General features: G+C 47.0%; 1 protein-coding gene across 5 annotated transcripts in view; it reads left to right on the forward strand.

Annotated features, from left to right (window-relative positions):
• Positions 1 to 24,400, forward strand: part of CDK5RAP2 (CDK5 regulatory subunit associated protein 2) — a 2,172,192-nt gene that overhangs the window by 106,122 nt on the left and 2,041,670 nt on the right. For all 5 annotated transcript variants that reach the window (XM_069609888.1, XM_069609889.1, XM_069609892.1 and 2 more), the window contains exon 4: positions 14,637 to 14,747. In XM_069609888.1, the coding sequence (XP_069465989.1) occupies positions 14,637 to 14,747 (111 nt within the window). The remainder of the gene's footprint in view (positions 1 to 14,636; positions 14,748 to 24,400) is intronic.

Here is a 24,400-nt window from a genome sequence, read left to right on the forward strand (position 1 = left end):
TGTGTAAATTGCCCTATCTTGTATACTCCACATACTGCCTAACTCTTCTTGAGGGAAGTCTGACTGCTCAGCCACAGCTACCAAATGAATCTGTGTGGTACAGACTGCTACCAAGTGGGTTTACTGCCAAACACCTGTAGTCCTAAATCTTTTGCAGTGGTCCCAGAGGGAACTGCACAGGTTTCAGTCTAACACAAGGAACTTGGGGTTGCCTGAATGATTCTGTAGATTTTGTTCACAATTCGTACATCTGTGTCATAGATGCCTGTAAGAGGTACGAGAATCTGAGTGTCATCTGTGTAATTCATGTAGGTGACACCCATATGGTCCAGTTAATCAAACAGCGGCTTTGTAAAAATGTTGTACAAAATAGGGGATACACCTGAGCCTTGGGGCACACCACAGGTGATTGGTATGGGGTCAGCTGCTGCAGATGGCGAGAAGACTTGCATGGTCCTGTTATTTAAGAAGGATTGAATCCACGTGATGGCCTGTCTTAGGAAAAATGTGCCGCTGAGGCGAGGTGATGACACAGTACCTTGTAGTCGACCAAATCAAATGCCGCCGACAGGTCCAAGAGGAGCAGGATTGCAAGTCTTCCTTTGTCTTTGAGTTTGTCAATATGGCTTTTTAGATCAATGAGGGCAGTTTCGGTCCAATATTGCGGTCTAAAGCCAGATTACCGAGTCCCCAGGAGTTTATCGGCCTCTAAATAGTCTTGGATTTGTAAGTATGCAACCCTGTCCACGATTTTTAATAAAAACGGGACCGTAGTACTAGGTCTGTAATTCGTAGGGATAGTAAGTCTAGCGATTAGTTTTTTGAGTAGTGGAAGTACCCATGATTCCTTCAAGTTACTGGGTACAATGCTACTTGAAAATGATGCATTGATTAATTTAGTAATGAATGGAGCCAGGTCTCTGGCCACATCTTTGATAATCTGTGCCGGACAGCTATCACCCTGGCACTTTGAAGGTTTCAGAGAGGCTATAATTTTTTGTACCTCTGGAACCGATACTTTTGTGAATTTAAAGCCTTGGGGCTGTTGGGTGAGCGGTGTTTGTGTTGGCTTCGTTGAGGCCAAGTTAGTTAGGTTGCGTCGTTTGTCGGCTATTTTAGTCTGCAGGGTGGCAATTTTGTTAGTGAGAGCATTCTGAATGTTCATGCACCAGAGTTTGTCTTTTAGGCATGAGGCAGTAGGTGGGTTAGGCCGCTCCATTTCTCTCAAGATGATAAAGAGTTCTTTAGTACTGGACCCTGCTTGGTTTATTCTATTGTTGAAGGTATACTGTTTAGTACGGATGATCTCTTCTTTGTATTTTGCAGAGATGTTGGCTAGGTTAGTTTTGTTCTCTGACGATGGGGTATGTTTGCAAAGTATTTCATGTTTTCTTTTTTCAGAACGAAGCGTCTTTAATTTGGGGGAAGGGGGTGAACCAGGAATTTACATGGGCTCTTGGTTTCCCTTTACGCATTTTAAGAGGTGCAACTGTGTCTAAGGCTTTAGACGTAGTAGAGTTATAAGTGTCTACTAGTAAGTTGGGGTCGTTGGTGTTTATATTTAGTAGGGAATTTAAGGTAGGGATTACAAGAGGCATAATTGTCTCGGCTGTAATGTTGTGTTTATTTCTAGTGGGGCACGTGGAGATATAGGGCAAGTTTTGTTTAGTGGTTTGTTGATGATAAACTCAAAGGAGAGAAGGTAGTGATCCGTCCATAATTGAGGTAGGATCTCATTCACTGTGATGTTACAATTTAAGTCTGCTACCCAGTCAAGGGTCATCCCCTTCACGTGGGTAGGCTGGGTGATTTCTTTTTTTGTAGGAATCCATGTTCAACCAAGACATTGGCTAATGAGATTGCTGGGAGGTCATTGGGGTTGTTATAACCTAGATTGAAATTACCTAGAATTAAGGTTTGCGAGGTAGATTTGATGTTGTCGGAGAGTAAGGTCATCATGTCTTCCTCGAATGAGCTTATGGGCCCAGGAGGTCTGTAAATTAGATGGATTGTAATAGTGCTTTTATGCGAAGTTCGGAGTTTGAATGAGGGAAATTGTCTAATGTATTTCTGAAGATGATGGCAATACCTCCTCCTCTGTAGTCCGGTCTGTCCGCTCTAATGATAGAGTAATTATCTGGTACTGCTAGTAGAAGTGAAGGGCCTGCTGAAGCGTGCAGCTAGGATTCTGTTACTGCTAGGAAGTCAAGGTTATTTGATAAGATGTCTGCTATGTCAGTAGCATGAGCTACCAGAGACCTAGTATTTATTAAGGCTTCCTTGATGGTATGTTTAGGATAGTTAGGTGAGATATTGCTAGGTTTAAGTTGTTTCTGATTCTCATTTTGGCTATTATGAGTTAATTTAGTGGCTAGGAACTCCTTAGGAAGATTTCTTTTGGTTTTTAGGCTGGGTTTGTTAAAGTTGCTGTTGAGTGCAAGCTGATGGAGCATTGGTAGTCTGGAGCGGAGTTTAAGGTTTCTGTCGTTCAAGCTAGGGCTAGTGGTAGATAAGCCCAGAATGAGACTTACGGAACCCTTATTTGTAATGGGATTGGGTGCAGTAATCTAATTATTACTTAAGGTGTCTAGACGTAATTTGGGTAAGAATGTGGTTGGCCTGAGTGAGGCGTCCAGTATGTTAATGTTTAGTGCTGGTAAGAAAGGTGTGACTTTAATCCTAGAATCTGTGGTTTTAGTTGGGATCATGATGGGGCAATGACTGTTGCTCATTCGGGTATAGCACTAAGGTTAGCCAAATGGCAGTGCTGGTGAAGGCAAACAGTAGTGGGAATGTGAAGAATATGGTGTGCATAATGAGATTTTTAACGGCTACTGCAATTAAGTGATTGGCAGACTTAGATGCATCATGCAGCAGTAGCTATGTTCTCCAGCATGGGGTCTGGCATGGATTCACATGCTCATGAATATTCCCCGTCGTCAGGCTGGGAATCCTCGGTAAAGAAAAAATCGGTATCAGTTTCGTTTCTGATCTGTCTTTCTTAGTAGTAACCAATCACTGGCCTCTGGGTCATACTGCCCCCAGCCAATGACTGCCCTCTCCCTAAGCCCTGCCCCTGGCAGCCATTCTCAGATTTTTACCGCACGTTCAAGTGTTGGGAGTCCTCGTGTTATAGCTCTCGAGCTTTTTCGGCGTTTGGCGTTTTTTCAAAGAGTTTTATCTCATTTTTTCGGTCAATCAAAACTCAAGCGCCACCGTTTCTACTTCCGATCAACGGGGACCAGTTTCGGAATTTTCTATGCCCCTCAAGGGTGAAGTTTCGTCGAGTTTCGCTTCTTGGAGGATTCCAGAAGATCTGAGGCCTACCCCGTGGACATGGCCCAGGACAAGGTAAGCTCGACACCCGGATCCAAGCTGTTCAGGAACTGCCCTGGATGCGGATTATAGAACGTTTTCAAGGAAGATGAGCATTCGAGATGTCTCTACTGCCTTCACGAAGACAAGACACACGTGGAAAAGGACTATGCGTTTTGCAAGAACCTGTCGGAACGGACTATGACGGATCGTCGGAACCGCCTCGGCAGCTGGCTGGAGAAGGGCCCAGCAGGTGAGAAGAAGAAGTCTGAGCAGTCTTCTAAGTCCTGTGAAGGCGCCCCGGCGACGTGGGCCCAACAGAAGGCAAAGCACAGCGAGACCGCGTGCACCGGGAGCGCCGAAGGAGAGGCTCCGGTCGATCTCTAAGGGATCAGCCGAAGGGGAGCGAGGTGGTGACCCCTCCCCCAAGGTGAAGGCCTCAAGCGCGCCCAAGGTGGTGAAGGCCTTGATCCACCCAGTGAAGGCCTCTATTGAGAGAGTCGCGGTGCCCTGGCGAAGCCTGTGGAGGCTAACCCAGTGGAGGCGACCTCAGGGCCCAGAGTTTTCCTGCCACCACAGAGGGAATCCTCTTTTCAGCCCATCTATAAGACCCCCGTGAAGACCCCGGTGGAAAAAGAGGGGGGGCAGTGGCTGTCACAGACACGGATACAGCCTCTGAGGAGGAGCTGGTTGAAGTCGTGAAGGGCCTCAACAAGCGGTTCGAGGAGATCCGGTCCCACGAGGAGTTAAGCAACTCTTACCTCATCACCAGGCCCACCTTCATGCGAACAGGTTGAGCAGCACTGCTTGGCCGACTCTGGACTCTTCCCTGGAATCCCGGTCGACGCAGTAGAACTTTGTGAAGGTGTGTGTCGACCTCCACGTAGCAGCCCTGCAGATGTCCAGCAGGGGCACACCAGACAAGAACGCCGTAGTAGCAGCGATCGCTCTGGTCGAATGGGCTCACGGATGGCCAGGCAAAGGTCGATTTGCCAACCGGTGACAGTGCATGATGCAGCCGGAGAGCCATCTGGAAATGGAAGCCTTCGAGAGTGCCTTCCCTTGATTCACAGGTCCAAAGTTCACAAAAAGCTATGAGGTCTTCCAAAAACTCTTTGTGCGGTCCACGTTGAACTTCAGCGCTCTAGCTACATCCAGCGATTGCAAAGTCCTATCGGCCAGCGACGAAGGTGACAAGAAGAAAACTGGCAACACCAAGGGCTCAGTGAGGTGGAAGTCCGACGGCACCTTGGGCATGAAGGAGGGGTGCGTCCTCAGCACCACCCTCGTCTCGTGGAAAGTCAAGTATGGAGGCTTGCAGGATAGGGCCTAGATCTCTCCCACTTGTCGTGTGGAGGTGATGGCCACAAGGAACGCTGTTTTCCCCAACAGAAATTTTAACGGTGCCGAACGCAGAGGCTCGAATGGCGGCCCCATGAGCCTGGTCAGCACCACGTTGAGCTCCCATGCCGGGGCCAGAGCCTTCACCGGCGGGAACGATTGGAACAGTCCCTTCATAAATTCCTTCACCAGGCAATGAGACCACAGAGATGACCGTCCCGTAGTTCTAGTGTAACGGGAAATTGCTGCAAGATGGATCTTGATAGAAGCGTGAGCTAGCCCCGCCTTGGCCAGCGACAGCAGGTACGGCAGCACTTGAGGGGCTGTAATTCGCAGAGGGTTAATCTTCTGTGCACGGCACCAGAAAGAGAACCTCTTCCACTTGTGTCCGTAGCACTTTAGAGTTGAGGACGCCCTGGCCTATGCAAGCACCTCCTTGCAGTCCGTCGGGACATCGTACCCTCGTGGGTGCATGTGTATACTGCTATATATTCTATATTTGTGAGCATGTGAATCCATGCCAAACCCCATGCTGGAGAAGGAACAAGTTACTTACCTGTAACTGTTGTCCTCCAGCATGGGTCTGGCATGGATTCACAAATGCGAACCCTACCTCCTACCCCTCTGCGGCTCTTCACTTGGTCCTAGTGCCACGTTACGTGCTACCAAATCTGAGTATGGCTGCCAGGGGCAGGGCTTAGGGAGAGGGCAGTCATTGGCTGGGGGCAGTATGACCCAGAGACCAGTGATTGGTTACTACTAAGAAAGACAGTTCAGAAACAAAACTGATACAGATTTTTTCTTTACTGACGATTCCCAGCCTGACGACGGGGAATATTCATGAGCATGTGACTCAATGGGTGGAGGGAGGAAGAGAGGTCCGCCCACTCGGATAGGAAGGGGACAGCTGACCAGGTGGCCGGTAGATAGTAGCCACATTGAGAAAGTATCCAGGGGAGAGATGAAGCCTACAGACCAGGCCTTCAAAGGAAGAGTAAGACTGCATAGGAATGATAGAGAAAGGAATCCACTCCGGGAAGATCAAGTAACACACCCCCAACAGGGCAGTTGTGTCTGGGCGCAGAGAAGATCTTGTAGCCATGAGGAAGAAGAATGTCAAAGCTTGTAACAGAGCTGGCCGTGAACCATGTCTCGGTGAGAGCGAGGACATCAAGGTCTAGTTCTTCCAGGAGATGGCAGATGTCAGAGGAATGTTTGATGGCTGAGCGAGAGTTAAGAGTGGAGAAGGTTGCCATCCTTGAAAGACTTCCGGGATGGGTACAAAGCAGAGGTACTTCATGCAGAGAGGTATAGAAGGAGCCAGAGGGAGGGCAGTGGAGGTAGGTGGAGAGGACAAGTTAGCCGAGGGGGAGGAAGAGGGTGCCAGAGTGGTGCCAGAGGGTGGAGGCAATGGAGCCGAAGAGAGGAGAGAAGGGATAGTAGGGATGGCGGGAGAGGAAAGGAAACTGATAAGGAGCGGGAAGCGTCTATCTAAGGGGAGGTTGGCCGGAGGGCCTTGGACCAAGTCGGTGCCATTGAGGAAAACCTTAATGATAACCTTAGAGGAGTGGAAGGAGGCTAGGAGGGCCTCCCACCGGGTGCCACTGTTAATGGAGGAGGAGTGAGGAGTGAGGAGAGAGCACAGTGGCCATATTAAGAGTCCATATGTCTGGCGAAGGAACGACAAAGAGGATGCCAGTGAGGATCTGTCTGGAGGAAGCACTGGTGTAAGTATCAGCGATAGGGAGGCCTGGGTTGGAGACCAGGATTTCCTTTTTGAACTTCTTCCTACCAGACTTGGTGAAAAGGGAAGGGTAGTCGATAGAGAAACAGTTGGAGAAGTTAGGAGAAAGAAAAAGCACCATAGGTGAAATGGAGGGGGGAGAGGAGTGAGAGGGAGGTGGGTGGCGAATGAGAGAAGAATAGAGGAGGGGTGGGGGTGGAGACACGGGAGAGCACACAGGGGGGTGGGTGCAAGCAGAAGAGACGGAACTTGACTGAAACAGCAAGGCAGAACAAAAACACAGTTACTGGGCACAGCTAGATTAGTGGTCACTGGGACAGCTAGATTCAAAACAGCAAGGCAGATGAAAAACACAGTGGTCACTGGGCACAGCTAGGTTCAAAAGCAAATGAAACAATGCAGTCGGATTTAGGGAGGGAAAGTCAGACGAGTGGGAATTGATATTGCGACTGACCCACAAGGAAGTGCGTCATGAAAGGTTTAGCGGGCACAGAGTGCAGGATCAGATTGCTTTTCAGTTCATCAGGAGGGGGGTGGGGGTCCCCAGGCCGTCCAGAAAGCAGACAGGGAGCAGACAGTGCCTAGCAAGTGGGCGTTTGAGTTGTGGACTGGCTAAAGCCTGCTGGTCTACGACCGGGCAAATTTTGTATAGCCCCTGGCCAATGGTGTGCAGCTCTCGAGACCAACTAAGGGCTGCTTTATGTTTCAGAATGCAGCGTCCATGTTTAAATTGCTTCGAGACCGGCGAGTAAAAATGGAAGGAAATCTGCAAGTTCACAGCACTGCAGCATGCTCAAGTCTAGGGTGACAGAGGACCGCAAACGGGATGCGTACACATTAAAGTTATATTCTGAAACTATTAAAATAAAAATCAGCTTTTCGTTTTTAGGCAAAGTTTGAATGCAATACCCTCTGGGAACACTACAAACAACTATGACTACAGCTATAGGCAACCTAACCTTTGGTATAAGCTTGTACTACACAACTTTGGTAGCGTGTTGAGCAGCCAGGCTTATCTCAAGAGGGGAAATGTCATCTGCAGTGGAGTTACACTAAGATTCACAGTTGCAGGTATTCAAATAAACTCTTACACTCAAGGTTTCTTGTATGAACAATTAATCTATTTATCAGTCAGTTATAAAACATTAATTAGAAGGGGGCAGTAATATAGTAACACACACATTTACTTCATTTCTGTATACTCTAAGTATCTGAATCAGACAAGACCCTTTTGGGATGGCCCACAGACACAACCTACACCCACAGGTGACTTTAGTAACAAGGGTGCTGGGGACATTAATATCTTACTTTTGGCATTCAGAATACTTCAAGAGGAGTAAAAGGCAAAGGTTATCAGAACATGAAAGACTACAACTATTCTTAGACAGTGTAAATACTTGAGTTCACCAGAAGAGTCAATTGAATTCAATATCTTAAGCCAAAGTCAATGGGCTAAAGGCTAGGATAGTATAAAGCTGTTCTGGTAAGTTAACAAAAAAGTCTCTGCACAAGTTCTTCTTAGAAGTAGTTTGTAAAAAGAAGAATCGTATGTTGGGTCACAAGCTGATTAGGCCTGCGAGTTACAAAAGTTTCAAGCACTTTCACTGTGAGAGGTAAGTTCTCTCAGTCTTGTTTTACAGTACCTTACAATGAAGAAAAAGAGGCAGCTAATACTTCTGTTCCTGACAGTTCCTGCAGATCTCACTGTTCCTTGGCCTCAGTCGTGGGGACAAGAGGGAGGACGTCGGGGGACTCCTGGTACGGTCAAAAGCTTGCAACTGACAAACTTCAATTTCAGTGACTGTTTCGCGTTTCAGCTACCGCACTGGTAACAACGCTGGTCCTGGCTGTCGAGGTGGATTATCCTTGCTTCTGAGGTACAGCACTCAGCTAAGGGGGGGTGTCAGGCTCGGTGAGTGTCATGATGCCTACCCCTGGGCATCAGGACCAAGCCCGTCGGCTCCGGGAGCGGGCACCCAGATGCTTATTAAAACCCCAACAGCCGCGGCTGGGGGCTGTTTGGGTTCAGTCCTGGCGCCTTTGGCGCCAGGCTCATCATGGAAATCAGTCCTGGCGCCATAGGCACCAGGCTCATAGACTTTACTTACCTGATGCAGACCATGCTGCTAGTGAGTCCAAGCCAACGTGAGGCCTGGATGGGACTATTTTACTACAGGGACTATTTTTTACTCGGGCGTGGTTCTAGGGAACTTCTTACCTGGAACTACTTTCCCTGGTACTACTTTACCTGGGCTATATAAACCACACCCTGACTGCAGAACATGCTTCGTGTTATTCTGCATCCAGCAGCGCAACGCTCACCATGCCTGCAAGTCAGCTTCCAGACCTCTGCCACGCCCGTCCTGAATCCGGAGCTCCTAGAGAAGAAAGAAAGTAAAGGCAAGGTTAGAAAACGAACTTTATTCCAGTTTCTCACCTGATTCCGGAACCATCACGTCTCAGCACCTGGAAAGGGCATTCTTTCTACACACGTCGCATCGCCAGCTGCAGCGCCGCACCATACTCGCCAGTCCTCACAGCACCTTTCGATTCGGCGCTGCCTCCATCATTTCTTCGCCGGCTCCAACCTCTGGGGACAAAAACAACCAGGTGAGCCGAGAGATCCAACAAATACAATCTCTCTTCCCACCATAGACTTTAACTCTTCACATCTTCAAACGCCGCATCTGAAAACGAAGAGAAAACAACACGTTAAACACATGCATCATTTACCGGACAGCATCGGGTAATACAGACTCTTACCTGAAACGCCATTTACCGCCACGAGATCTTTTCTCGAACTCCACTGCAAGATAGGACAGGAATGGGACACGAGTGAACATCGGACATATTGAACTTTATGAACTCTATACTTACTGGTCTTCGCCAGGAACCTCAGAGTCAACTCTCGTCCGGAACTCCCCAACGCCTTTTAACCAGTGAAGCAACTGGTGTCTACGCGCCCCTGCAATCCACGCAGGATGGAGAGCTCATCTTTCAAGAATATAAGGTGAGAGTACTGGAAGAGGATTTCGGAGGTGGTTAGTGGGGAGAGCAGGGAGGTGCCATCTCTAGAATCCACGGGTGGCTAAATTCCTCTCTCCACTTGCAGCAGAATCCTTTTACGGGTCAAGCTGACGAGATTAGGAGGGCCAGTCCAGTCTGTCATCGCTGCACTACGCATCACGTTGGTGGAGGCCCATGCAGTCTGGGTCCGACCGACGCCCCTGTGGGAGCAAGGTGAGCGTAACAGTGAGGTGATGGCCGGAGTCCGGAGGATCTTCCAAACGCTTTCGGCCAGCTTAAAAGAAACATTATCTGGTGTCCCTCTCCCTGGCTCTATGGTTTCCTGCAGCACTCTGAGGAAATGTAACCAGCTTCGAGATGGGTGTCCAGGTGGCTTACTTGGGAGTTGATTGGTCCTACCAACTCAAAGGGAGAAGTAGTCTTTTGCAGGGCTTCTCTGTTGATGCAAACTTGGCGATTCGGACCTGCAGCAGGGCTTCACCGGGCAAACCAAAGGTCCAGGTGCTGCAGCAGCCGTTCTCTTCAAGCTCTTCTTCGGTTCCTTCGTCCAGTGGTCCACTCTGCCTTCCAAACCAAGAGACTCGCCTTTTATTCAGTTCTCTCCCATTCATTCCAGCCTAGCTGCCACTCACCCAGCAGGGTGGCTGTCCTTGCCGGACAGTCAGCCAGCCAATCATCACGTAGTGCATTTGGGTCTCCTAGGAGACTAAGCACAGGGAGTTCCGGGCACCACCTACACTTCCTGACTACCGCAGACACACTGGAGCCAGAGGTGGGTTTCACTCCTGAAGCCTGCAAAAGGCGAATGAACAAAAGATACCAAACCTGGTTTGGCACGCAGAGAAAACCTCCAGAAGGACCTTTACACAAAGACATGCCAAAAAAAGAAGACCAGGAACCATTTTAGCAACGATGGCTGGGCGCCATCTTGAAAAACATGGCTCCCTCGATTTAACGAGGAAATGGAGAGGGTAACATTTGAATGCTACATGAGTATCTAGACACAGGGGATACTAAGTAACCCCTCCAGCACTCTATTGTAGGATAGGGTGTGCTGGGTCTAGGAATTTACAGGGCTAAGTGAAGTCAATTTCACTCCACTGTTCTGGGAAACAGAAGCTGATCCCAGAGAAGGTATTTAAACCTTGGGAAATCTAAAAGACTTCCCTGTGTCACTGCACTGAAGGTGCTTTGTGACACAATTGTAAAAGATGATGCCTATGGAGTTGGTTAGACTCCATAACCAAAGGAAACACAAAGGTAAAACACATCAAAATACATGAGAGTGTGGAGAAGGGTCACACTCTCTCCAGGTAAAAAAATCAAGTCCTCAAAATTCAGCAAAGTTGCTGGGGGTCTCTCTAAGGTAGAGGGATTTAGCACATTTTTGAGAATTCTCCCTAACATTTGTTTGTTCTTTTTTTTTTTTGTTCTCACAATCGTGCAATCCTCCTACCTGGTGTCAGAGCAAGTAAGGAGGGGGTAGATGCACGGGAATCAGGTGCGGTGATGTGCCACCAGGTCAGTCTTCGTTTGGAGGAGTCGACCTCTGTGGACTCCAAAGATCAGAAATGAGCAGGAAAAATGCATTTGCAGATCGGGCCCTTCCATTGAAAATCGGAGGTAGCTCACTATGGTGCCTCTTCGAGAGAGCAGTGACTGAGGTCCCTGCCTACCACATTGGTTTGTTGTTCCTCTATATAGTTGTAGGTTTCAAAAATCGTCCCAGAGAGCCGTATCTGGTAGTTCAGAGATGGATAATTTCTCGGTGTGGTAATGTGGCGGTAGCAAAGTTGCCACTCCTTTATGGCAGATCTTTACCACACCGCCATACTCCCAATTAGCCCCACTGACATTAATGTATTTGCCCAGGATCACACAATTTGGTTAAGTGGAGAAGCTAGGATTTTGAACTTTTTTACAACTGTACAGTGGAGACCTAAAGATGCAGAGGGAAAGAACATGAATGATACGTTTACCTTTTTGTAGTTTCATACAGCATGGAGCTAGGTATACATCCCCCCTCTTTCCTACAGCCCATCATTCACACTTCTTAAGGGATATTCTACTAACAATAGTCACTCCCAATTACCCACTCAATGATGTTTCTATAAATCAAATGTTAGTTAGCCTTTCTTTCTTTCTTTCTTTCTTTCTTTCTTTCTTTCTTTCTTTCTTTCTTTCTTTCTTTCTTTCTTTCTTTCTTTCTTTCTTTCTTTCTTTCTTTCTTTCTTTCTTTCTTTCTTTCTTTCTTTCTTTCTTTCTTTCTTTCTTTCTTTCTTTCTTTCTTTCTTTCTTTCTTCTCGAAATGGAAAGGAAATGAACACGAGCAGAAATGTTTCATCTCGAACTCAAAAGTTAATTGCAAAGTGACTACAGAACAGCCTTGGGGCTATGCGTAGAATTGAGCTACTTTAAGTTATAACTAGCAAAGATGTGCTTGGATTTGAGCACTAGATTATGGCCACTGAATATAACCAGATGTTTAAAAACTGAGGATCACCCTCCCACAAATGTACTACTGCCATGCTACCGCTGTGTGGTTTTACCCTATCGAGGGATCCCTCGGAGTATGTGGAGAATACCCCATGGCAGGCAGAAGTCCAAAAACAATAAATCATGGAACTCCTATTGGTGTATGCAATGTGGAAATCTACAACAAGGGACGTCCAAGGATGTGAAGCCAAAGTGCAAGGGTATGCCAACCCTGTAACTGGTGGAGTCCATACCCCCAGGAGATGGCATTGATTGCTTCCTCTTCTGACACACACTAACCAGTAACTGATGCTCACGAAATTCCAGTAACCCTGGTAAGGTTGACAAACGAATGCCTGCTTTTCTCATCTAAAGTCGCCGCATTGTTTTTTTTTAATATACTAACACCCCTATTTGATGTTCCTGAAGTGGCTTTTAGTTCTTGTGGTTTTAACTTCGTTTAAATGCAGGATTACAGGTACCCGAATGCAAAGTGTGATCTTAAAAGCCAGCACTGTCTTAGCAACTTAGATCTGGCATGGGACAACCGAGTCCTCCAAAAGTCCAATTACTTTTGATGATTACCCTGTGATAAAGTCGAGCGTTTTTTAGACCTGTTAAATGAATGCTAAATCTGCACATAATTTTGTTTTGTTACGTTCCAAACAAGCAGTCGGCATGTAGGAAATCAACTAGACAGCCGAACAGTTCTTGAATTCGTTGTATCGGATTAGAATTAAGCAGCAAACTTCTATTTTTGCGTTTTCGCTTTGTGATTGTGCAGTAAACTGGTCTCGAACAGGTACCGACCCAACATGTCAGCCAACAACCCAAGCCTCCCATTTGGTTGAGGAGCACCTCACCCGTCATTACCTAACAGGCATAATAAACAGAGTAGTTCCTTCTGACCCCACAAACCAGCAGGAAGACTGTCTTGGGCGGCCTACCGCCACAAGTAATCTCTGCGCATGATTTAGATTTCCCATAGCACGCATCACTAGCAAGGGGCTGTAGGAAATCGGGGACAGCTTTGCTACCGCTGACCGCACACAAGCAAGCAGATGCTAATAACCGATCTACTCACATCAAGTTAAACTTTTTTTCAGCATCACAGATGACTGCGAAACGACAACACGGGGGCTTGGCTAGGGTAGAATCAAACTGAACACATATACCAGCGTCCCCACCACTCGCCCCCTGGTTCCTCCTCATCCACCAGATGGAATGAAATGCACCTAGCATGGATGGGAGCTGTCCGCTGTCCGCCAATAAATACAACGAGCATGTCACACGGCAAAGTCTGCACTAAAATAGCAGTAACATGCATTCATTGTGCACCCGCAAAGAGTTCTTGAGGATTTAACAGCAAGGACACCACCAACAGATTGGGAAATGGGAAACTGTAACTTCAATTATTATAAACGCCATTATCCATGTTAAGAGTCGATCAACTCTTTGTGGCATTACGCAACGTATCCAATGTGCTTCGGGGGGTGACTGTACAATAAGCTAATTTAAAAGCATTCTTTTCACGATCCAACTTTGCTTGTATTGCATCTTGTTCCTTGTGTCAGATAGTCTCTGCACTTCGGAAAATGTCCCAGAAAATTGTTGAATCTATTCGGGACAGTGGCAGCCATATGAAACTTGATTTCATATTTTACATGCATTTCAAATTTCAGTTCTGCAGGCCCAATACATATCATGCCGTTCAACCACGGTTAATGTGAAATTTGCATCAATTTCTAGTCTTTCTTTTGGCTACATGCAACTGTTGTTGACAAACATTTGCATCAAATCTTTGGCAACTCCTTCCCAACAATCTGACCATCAACAGTCATTACATGACTGTTTTTCACCTTGTCCACACATTGGAATTGCGGAGGTTCTTTTGAGGTCAAGTAAGTGTAACGGTTATGGCGCACCACGCCTATGCTTCCGGTCTCCCTGCACCCATGGTGAACAGCATGATTCTAAGATGTTCTATGTATGCAGTGCTAGATCCCCATGCTCTCTGACTCTGAACAATCTGCCGTGAACCTTCGCGTCAACTATTCCTGATCTGATCACTCACAATGTGGCGTAGCTTCTGCATGTAATATATCTTGTCTGCTACAGACTGTGACACGCTGCTATCTAACTCCTGTGCTCATGCTGAGCCTCACTGATTTCTTCCCGACCACCCCAAGGGTGCCCTGGTAAAGGCGGTTGAAGGGGGTGCAAACTCTTGGAGAGCCACGCCCATTTACCACCGGTAGTCTCCTATCGCATAGAGTGAAGCTTGCCTGAGACAACGAATATCTGAAACTTCTGCAGTACTTCCTTTAAATGTGAACTTGTCACACCTTCAACACCGACTACACCAATGTATGCAATAATCCCAACAACATATATACACATTATTCACCCGAATGTTGGCAGACCAGTACCTCCCAAACCACTCTTCCATCCATTCTTCTCCAATACACACATCTTTACTCTCTGCAACACATACACCTATAACCAGTCATATCCTTTGACTTTTCCAGTGGATGTCTTGTGCCATTCTGTTTCTGTTGCTCTTCTTGGTGTATGAAATTCATTTGAGAACCGTAACCTTATTTTTTCCAAATGTATTGTTAAGTTAAGATTACATTCTGCTAGTTATTATTAGTATGATAGCAGGTTAGTTTTGAGTCTTTCAGCTTTCATTAAAATTATGGCTGATTGACTGAAGTTGTGCTTTCCTTCACAGCAAATCACTGATTTAAAAAAAGAAAACTTCAATTTGAAGCTTCGAATATATTTTTTAGAAGAACAAGTAAAGGAAAAATTTGATGGTGCCAGTGAAAATGTCTACAAAACAGTAAGTTTGAAAAGTGCATTGCAAAAAAATACTTTTCTATTAATTAATTTGCTGTAGGTGGTGTTTTTGTTCTAACTACAAGTGCTTTAATTAAACATTGCCGTAGCTTAGCGCTTAAATAGGTGGTGCCATGTACTGTCAAAGTAATGCCCCTACTATAGCATGCACAGCAAAAATGAGGAACATGTTTTCCTAGTATGCCCAGCGTACATAAAACAAAGGTATCCAACATTCACCAGGTACAACATTAGATGTACCACTGAAACAATCTTCTTATGTAGAAGCATGAATGTTACCACGTATGCAGTAGCCTAATATTTAATCAGTGCATGGTATATAAGGCAGCAATGATAAAAGCTGTGAGGACAATTCCTAACATGAATGACTGGAGCACATAAGCGAAGATGAGTTGGCAAAAATCATTATCCCACATAAGATTGTTTTGTTGCATATGCCCAATAACATCAATGTGATACAGTTGAACCTCAAAGTTGATTAATCATGTGTCCACTGACTTGAGAAACAAATTTAGGCACATTGAAGGCATGATTGCTGTATTATTACACCAGAGAGATTCCAATCGTACCAATAACGCTGCTTTTAAAAATGAAGAACCTGAGGAATATTGCTTAGCTAAAAGAAGTTTGACAGACAACAGATGAGCACTTTGCACTTTGGGGTTTAGTAGGATGAATTTGAGCTTATTTCAACAATTGTGTTTGTTATATTGTATAATGTGACATTAATCATTTGTTTTTGTACGTGTTTGTATTTGTTTTATGGATGTAAGGTCCGAAATAAGCATGATAGATTGATTGTATCAAATACTTTATTTCGATCCAATAAATAGATCATAAAAGTCAAACACAGATTTTACAGCATAACAAATCACACATTACGTTGCAATAAATAATTAAAACATTGGTAAAACTGTGTAGAATACTGCACTGATCTACCCAAGGGCAGAGGCCACAAGTTTAAAAGCAAAAATGTACAAACACCAGATTTACTGATACGAGGCTGATGATAAGGCGACGTGTTTATATCTTACCCTCCAAGATTGGAGCAAGTAATTTCCCATTACAGTTAGTTGCCAGCTTGCAATCCCCCGCCAAGCAAAGGTCAAGAGCTATATCAATTCCTCTAATGTAAAACAGTTTAAATAGCGGTATTGGAAATCTTTTCCTAACGTGAGAATACTTTGGACAAAACAAAATACAATGCACTACGCTTTCACTCTCATGTAGACAGAAAGGGCAAGCTACTGATATACTATTATTCCAATGGTGCCTGACTTCAGCTAGGGGAAGAATGCCAATGCACAGTTTCATATACAATGCTTTCATTCATTTCAATTTCATTCTGTCCAGAAACTCTTCAAGAACAAGATATTCGTTCCTGGACTTATAAAGAGGCAGACCGTCATACCATGCAAGTTTTGCTCAGGTTTCTCTCAACCATTTTCTTTCGTAGGCTTTTTTTACTAATGTTTTGAGGTTCTCAGGAATTGAGTCCAGGCAAGACCAATAATTCTCCATCCCCAAGGCAGTCTTTTTTGATGGCGGATAACCAGGGTGAATTAGCTCCGCCTGGCCTGAGACAAAACGTCTTTGACGGCATCTCTATATGGCTCAGATTGTCGCTTGTCCAGAGTGTCGCCCAATAAAACACCGGCCTCGAGCAACATAAGATGCTGATGCTTTGCAAACCTAGCTCCCAGAAGACTGGGGCATTTGGGGTGTTTGCCGGCAAGCCCAGGGATGCTTTATGACATTTCTGCTCAATGACCCGGAGCGTGTCTGAATTGTAGGCACCCCACAGCTCAGCCCCATGAAGGGCAGCCTGTCTGGCCTGTCACTGTCATGAATCACAGAGTGCGCCCTTTTTGGGCTTCTTGGTCCCTGTCACAGCGGGCTTACACTCATTAATACTCCCAACATGGCCGTCCAGCGTAATCCGTTCTCGCTCCATGCGCTGGACGTAGCCTTTTCTACTAATAGACCACGCCTTCCGCGGCTCTGCGTGTCTCAATGCTATTGCGAAGTAGCGACCAGACGTGTGCTCTGTAGCTCGCGGTTCTTCTCCTTTTTCTAATCCCGCTATCCCTTCCTAGTCACCTCCTGGATTCCTGGCGAGCGTGCTTTCACTGCCTCCTGGATTCCTGGATTCGGCGTCCCGGAAACTGAACGCATTCTGGATTCGGAAGAGAATCGGGCAGCCTTCTTCAAGACCCGGTCCATCCGCAAGAAGGCATCAACCAAGGACACCAGTAAAGAACAGACTCAGGTGAGAAGGGGGGAACTCCTTGACAGTTTGAGACGCCACCCGACCGAACTTGATATTGATATGGAGGCTGCCGTGCAGGACCTGATGCGTAGTATGCAGGAATTATCAACCAAGGTACAGAATTTTAAAGGCGGAGAACGCCGCTCTCAAACAGTTGGTCCTATCCCGGGATTCTGCTACAAAATAAAGTGTCTTCCTGGGCGGCATTGTGGACAAATACGACGGCTCAGCAAAGACCCTTTGTGCATTCCTGGATTCGTGCTTGGTCCATTTTACCTTCAAGCCCTATTTCTTTCCGACCCCCAGGGCCAAGGTGGGTTTTATAATCTCACCTTTCCGGGACTGCCTTAACTTGGGCTACTCCCCTCGTTAACTCTAGTGATGCCCTCTTGGACGACTATGATGGGTTTATACAGGCCCTTAAAAACATGTTTGACCGCCCTGAGCAGGTTTACAGTGCCCAGGAACGCCTGTTAGACTTTCAGCAAGGTTCTCAGGATATGCTCACGTATGTGACCCGATTTAAACAGTTGGCTAAGGAAGCTGACTGGTCCGCTGAGGCGAGCTTTACCCTGTTCAGGAGAGGATTGAACTAAGAGATTAAGGATGAGCTGGCCAGAGTGGCACGACCAAGTTCGTTCCAGGCACTAATGGATCTTGCCATGCAAATTGACTTCCGTATCCAGGAAAGGAAGACAGAAAAGAAAAAAAACAGGGGAATTTCTCCCAAGGCATCATTTGAGAGTACCGTCAGAACGGACACCAACCCAAGCCCAGTCACGGAACCAGAGCCCATGCAGATTGGGGCCTTTCGTGGACCCATATCCCCGCAAGAGAGAATGAGAAGAATTCATACAGGCTTGTGCATGTATTGTGCCTCGGATAAGCATTTGGTTAGGGAATGCCCTCTAGCGCCCCCTCGGCATTCGGGAAACGCCAGCTCCCGATCCTAGATGGAGCAGAGCTTCGGGAGAGAGATGTTTGCTCCACATCAATTCCATCCTTGAACTCTCCAGGGCAAAACAATTTGATGATATTACAGGCCTTTCTATCACCCTCCAAGAATAAGACCTATTCCATTTTGGCCCTGGTAGACTGCGGAGCTATGGGGATATTCATCGATCAAGAATGGGTTACTAAACATCGAATTCCGTATGAGCCACGAAGCACCATGCAACCTGTGGAAGCTATTGACGGAAGACCCCTCGCATCAGGGCCCATAAGCCTGCAGACCAAAGAGATCCAGCTTTCTATAAATCACCATCAGGAGCTGATTAGGTTTGACATCATTAAGTCAGCTCATTACCCCATGGTTTTGGGTATGCCCTGGCTACAGAAACACAATCCATATATCAACTGGACAGCGGGTTCTCTATTCCTAGGCTCAGAATTTTGCATGTCTCACTGCCTATCCCTGGAACCTCTGTTAACAAACCCAAAGGAACCAACAAGGGAACAGACATCACTCATGGTGTCTAATGTCATACACGTTCCTGAGGCCTATCAAGGATATGCTGATGTGTTTTCAACTGCCATAGTCCAGGCCTTACCCCCACACAGACCTGAAGACTGCGCGATAGATACAGAAACCTCCGCAGTGATTCCCTTCGGCAGGATGTTCATCCTTTCCGCACCTGAGAAAAAGGCCCTAAGAGAATACCTGGATACCAACCTTGAAAGTGGCCCAAAAGACCTTCAAAATCTCCTGCTGGTGCTTCCCTATTCTTTGTTCCCAAGAAGGATACCAAGGAACTCAGACCCTGCCTCGATTATTGCGGCTTAAATCAATGCACCCTCAAGGACCCTTACCCTTGATTTCGGACATCCTGGAAGCCGTGAGAGGCGCGGTAATATTCACCAAGTTGGATCTCAGGGGCGCCTATCATTTGATTCGTGTCCGGGAAGGGGACAAATGGAAAACCGCCTTCAGAACACCCTTTGGCCATTATGAATATCTAGTCATGCCCTTTGGACTAGCTAATTCCCCGGCAATTTTCCAACGCTTTATGGACAGGGTGTTTTCTGACATGTTGTTTCTTTTCGTCATTGTATATCTGGATGACATATTGATCTTCTCCAAGGACCCTATACAACATGAAGAGCACGTGAAGGCAATCTTGCAGAGACTTAGAGAACTCAAATGTTATGCTCACCTGGTTCCCACAGGGGCGTATATCGAACCCGGACAGCTGCGGCCTCCACCAGCGTGAAGCATAGGGCAAAGATGACCGTATGGACGGACCCCCTCAGTCTTGTAAGCTTGACTCGTAGAAATATTCTCCTGTAGATGGAGAAAGGTATTTAGCCCTGTGGGTGTGAATGCAGACCCTCCTCCCTGCTCCCATTCTCCCCACTTGCCACCTCCGATATTCCCAGTCAGTGTCCTCGCCTTATCTTTTTGATGTGTGAGCTCTCCATCCTGCGTGGCATGCAGGGGCGCGTAGATACCAGTTACTTTACTGGTTTTAGGTGTTGGGGTTCTGGACGATTATTGAGTCCGGAGTTTGCCAAGTTTTTAAAGAGTTCAAAATGTCCAAAGTTCACTCTTGCACTCCCCTGTTGATTTGCGGCAGCAAATTCTGTCTGGAGGTTGCTGGCGGCGTTCAGTTAAGAGTCTGTATTACCCAAACTATCCTGTAAAGATGCGTGAGATTAGCTCACTGTCTTTCCCTTTTTCCTGGATGTGGCGTATTGAAGAATAAAGCCTCCGGTGATAATCAGGTAAGTCTTGCAATATAAGTGATTGTCTTTTTAGTCTCTTTAGGCTCACCTTGCTTTTTCTTGTCTTTTCCCCAGGTGTTGAAAATCACTGAAAAAGTGACGGAGGCAGCGCCGAGTCGGAGATGCTGTGGGCTGGTGAAAAATGGAGCTGCGCTGCAGCTGGGATGCAACGCGTGCCGGAAGAATGTCCCTTCAGGCTCGGAGTGATGCAGGATCCGAAATCAGGTGAGGAATCAGATTAAAGTCTGTAATCTAACCTCTTCTTCTATTTTCCTTCCTCTCCTAGGTGCTCCGTGTTCGAGGCAGGCGTGGCAGAAGGCTGGATGAAGGTTTGCAGACATGGTGCTAAATGCAGAATAACGCGAAGCGTGTTTTGAAGATCGGGTGTGGTTTAAATAGCTTTGAAAGTAGTCCCAGGTAAGAAGTCCCTAGAACCACACTCGAATGAAAAGTAGTCCTTGTGGAAAAATAGTCCCTCCAGGTCTCACGTTGGCCTGGATGCATGTGCCGCATGGTCTGCCTGAGGTAAGTGATGACTATGAGCCTGGCGCCTTTGGCGCCAGGACTGATTTCTACTATGAGCCTGGTGCCTAAGGCGCCAGGACTGAACACAGATAGCCCCTAGCCAGGGCTTCTGAGGTTTAAACAGATGTCCGGATGCCTGCTTCCGGGGCGGTTGGGCTTGGTCCAGCCGCCCGGGGGTAGGCATCATGACAACAAACTCCTAGCCAAAACCGAAAAATGTTTGTTCCATGTAACCTCCGTTCATTACCTAGGATTTATCCTTAGTCCAGAAGGAATCGGTATGGATCCTTCAAAGGTAAAGGCCATACTGACCTGGCCTGCTCCTGCTTCCGTGAAACAAGTTCAATAATTCCTGGGCCTTGCCAATTTCTACCGCAAGTTCATATCTAACTTCTCCGAGATAGTACAACCGATTGTTGCGCTCCTGAAGAAAGACCCTCCCATCCTCTGGTCTACGCCACAAGTAACTGCATTCCAGTGTCTGAAGACAGAGTTTACACAAGCTCCTATCTTGGCCCAACCCGATACTAGTCGAACCTTCCTAGTAGAAACGGACGTCTCTAATTACGCCATAGGTGCGGTCCTGAAGCAAGAATTAGGAGATAAACTGGAACATCCAATTGCTTATCTTTCACGAACCCTGACTCCTAGTGAAACACACTATTCAGTCCTGGAAAAGGAATTGTTAGCCATCTGTCAAGCCTTCACTGAGTGGCGACATTTACTTCTGGGAGCTAAACATCCAGTTCAGGTCCGTACGGACCACCAGAACCTCCAGATTCTACAGTCTTTGGAGTGTAGGAATAGTCGTCAGGTGCAATGGACTTACTTCTTTGCCCAGTACCAGTTCCACATCACTCATGTTCCAGGATCACAAAACCTTATTGCTGACGCCTTATCTCGACGACCAGACTATGAGCCCATTGAAGACAAGACATATCCTCAGATGTTTTCCCCCAAGATCTTTGTAGCCCAAGCAGTCAACCTCCTTGAAGAAATCCAAGCTCAGACCCAATCCTCTGATCTGTGGAAGGATATATCTAAGAAAAATCAATGGAATCTAAGGGTCCGGGAAGGGTATCTGTTCAAGGACAATGTATTGGTCATCCCTACAAAAAGGCTACAACAAAGAATAATAAATCTGTCATGATACCCTACACTCCGGACATCGTGGCATCGCCAATACCCTCCGTTTTATACAAAGGCAATTCTGGTGGCCTAGGATGAGATTCGACGTACAGCAGTAAATTTCAATCCTGTATTGTCTGCAGTCAAAATAAACATAACAAGAGACCGGCGGGTCTTCTACTGCAACCTACACTGCAAACCAGGCCATGGGAGATTATCGCTACGGACTTCATTGTGGAACTACCACCTTCCCGAGGATACACTACCATTATGGTTACCATAGACTTGTTCACTCATATGGCTCATTTTACACCCCTGCATAAACTGCCATCCTCCTCTGAACTAGCAGGAATCTTCCTGGAACACATATTCCGTTTGCATGGACTCCCTTCCAAGATCATATCGGATCGTGGACCTCAATACATCTCACAATTCTGGAAAGGTCTCTGTCAATGCTTAGGAATCCAACGTGCCCTTTCTTCAGGATATCACCCTCAAACCAACAGAGCCACAGAACGTGTCAATCAAACCCTGGAACAATATCTTTCGAAGCATTGCCACCAAGGTTCAGGATGACTGGTCCCTCCTGATACAGTAGCTGAATTTGCCTACAACAATTCAACCATTCGGCACTTAAGACCAGCCCCTTTTATTGCAGTCAAGGTTTCCATCCATCGGTCCTGCCTTCTGTTCTTCCTCAACCTACACCAGTACCTACAGTTGACTCCTGTTTCAAAACCCTTGTCAATATACATAAGAATTCTTGGAGAAGGCCAGAAAACAGACCAAGAAATATGCAGATTCCAAAAGAAGACCAGGCCCTTCTTATGCAATCGGTGACCAGGTCTGGTTGTCCTCAAAATTACTACCCCGACATCTACGGCCGAGTAAATTGGCCCCTCGATACTATGGACCATTTCCCATCAAAGAAGTTATAAATCCCGTTTCATATCGGATCAAATTGCCCGAGTCCTAGAAGAAAATCCACCCAGTCTTTCACACATCTTTGCTGAAACCCTACTATCCATCGTCCCGGAAACCCTGCAAACCTCCTCCTATACTGGTCGACAACCAATTGGAATACGAGGTGTCCCGGATTTGTGATTCCAGATATAGAAGGGGCCAGCTTCAATATCTGGTTGAATGGAAAGGATATCCCCCTAGTGAAAGAACCTGGGAGCCTATGTCAAACATCAAGGCCCCTCGACTGCTCAGAAGATTTCATCTCATTCAACCGGGCAAACCTGGAGGGAAATGTCTTCGGAGGAGGCATGCTGTCATGAATCAGAGTGCGCCCTTTTTGGGCTTCTTGGTCCCTGTCACAGCGGGCTTACACTCATTAATACTCCCAACATGGCCGTCCATCGTAATCCCTTCTCGCTCCATGCGCTGGGCGTAGCCTTTTCTACTAATAGATCACGCCTTCCGCGGCTCCGCGCGTCTCAATGCTATTACGAAGTAGCGACCAGACGTGTGCTCCGTAGCTCGCAGTTCTTCTCCTTTTTCTAATCCCGCTATCCCTTCCTAGTCCTCCCCCTTCTACTCACCTCCTGGATTCCTGGCTAGCGTGCTTTCACTGCCTCCTGGATTCCTGGATTTGGCGTCCCGGAAACTGAACGCATTCTGTATTCGGAAGAGAATCGGGCAGCCTTCTTCAAGACCCGATCCATCCGCAAGAAGGCATCGACCAAGGACACCAGTAAAGAACGGACTCAGGTGAGAAGGGGGGGGGGGGACTCCTTGACAGTCACTTGTAGATCTGTAAAATACATATTGGGAATATTTCAGGAATCGATGCAGAATGTGAGTGCAGCTTCCGAGGAGTGTGATGATATTGATGCAAATATTTGAAGTGAGTATGTCCGTTCCTATAATTGTGAGGTCTAGTCTTTGTCTAACCACGCTCTAAACCCCAGGCTTCATTAGTGAATTGAAGATTCAACTTTTTCTGTTCATTAACAGGGTTAACAATACCGTACTGTCTCCATTGTATACATAGAAGCAACAATACGGGTGAGCCTGTGGAGTAGTGGTCTGCTATGTAGTGGGCAGTACATATGATGGTTGGCTCCCGTGGGGTGTCTTACACCTACTCTTGCAAAATATGAAGCAGCCTACTGTATAAAACATTGTCGGACCATTAGCCTTATCTTTTATCCTTCAGCTGGGTGTGATGAATCCTGTGATGTAGTTCATTCACCTAGAGGGGGAGACCCTTTCCATGAGGCCAGGGAGTTGATGCTGCTACCCGATGGCCCTCCTGGTGGTGGTACTCAGGGGTGGATCTCATGGGTAGGGATTACCCCTCTGGGATACAGGGAGGCCATCATGGGTTAACGCAGTATAGTGCACCCTCGCCCACCTTTCTTCTCTTACCTTCTTTTCCTTCCTCTGGTCACACAAGTTCCCCCATTACTTTTGCTGTAGCACTAATACTAGGATGAGGAAGATCAGAACTGACTCCACTGACTACACCAGCAAGTGGCGCAGAAGCTCGGCTGCCTGATCCTGCGCCTCCTCATTTCTGGCTGAAACGAACCTATATAAATCAATAATTACAGCAATGTATTACTGTACCTCTCTCCGTTCCTGCTCCTTTGCCCTTAGGGCTCCTCCGCTCAGTCTCACCTGAAATCGGACTTTCCTGTGGCTGGTCACAGCTTGGTCTCTCGGTTGGGCCTCTTCCCGCTCCTTCGCCAGCACGGGCACTACGGGCCTCGCCTGCTGTGCACTCCGGACCTCGCCTGCCTGCAGGACCTTCTTGCTGCTGCATCAGCTCGGGCCCCGGACCTCACTGGCTGCTCCTGGGCCTCTTCCTGCTCCTTTGCCAGCACGGGCACTCCTGGCCTCACCTGCTGTCCTGATCACGGCCCGGCTCCCGCTCTTCGTCTGCCCGCCTGCTTCTTCCAGTTGGGGCTTCCATTGGCCTGGTCCACGGTAGGAGTCGTGGCTTCCATCAGCCTGGTCCCGGCTTGTCTCATCATTGGCACGGG

Source organism: Ambystoma mexicanum, chromosome 8, assembly GCF_040938575.1.
Source record: "Ambystoma mexicanum isolate Mex_15411 chromosome 8, UKY_AmexF1_1, whole genome shotgun sequence".
Lineage (NCBI taxonomy): Eukaryota > Metazoa > Chordata > Amphibia > Caudata > Ambystomatidae > Ambystoma > Ambystoma mexicanum.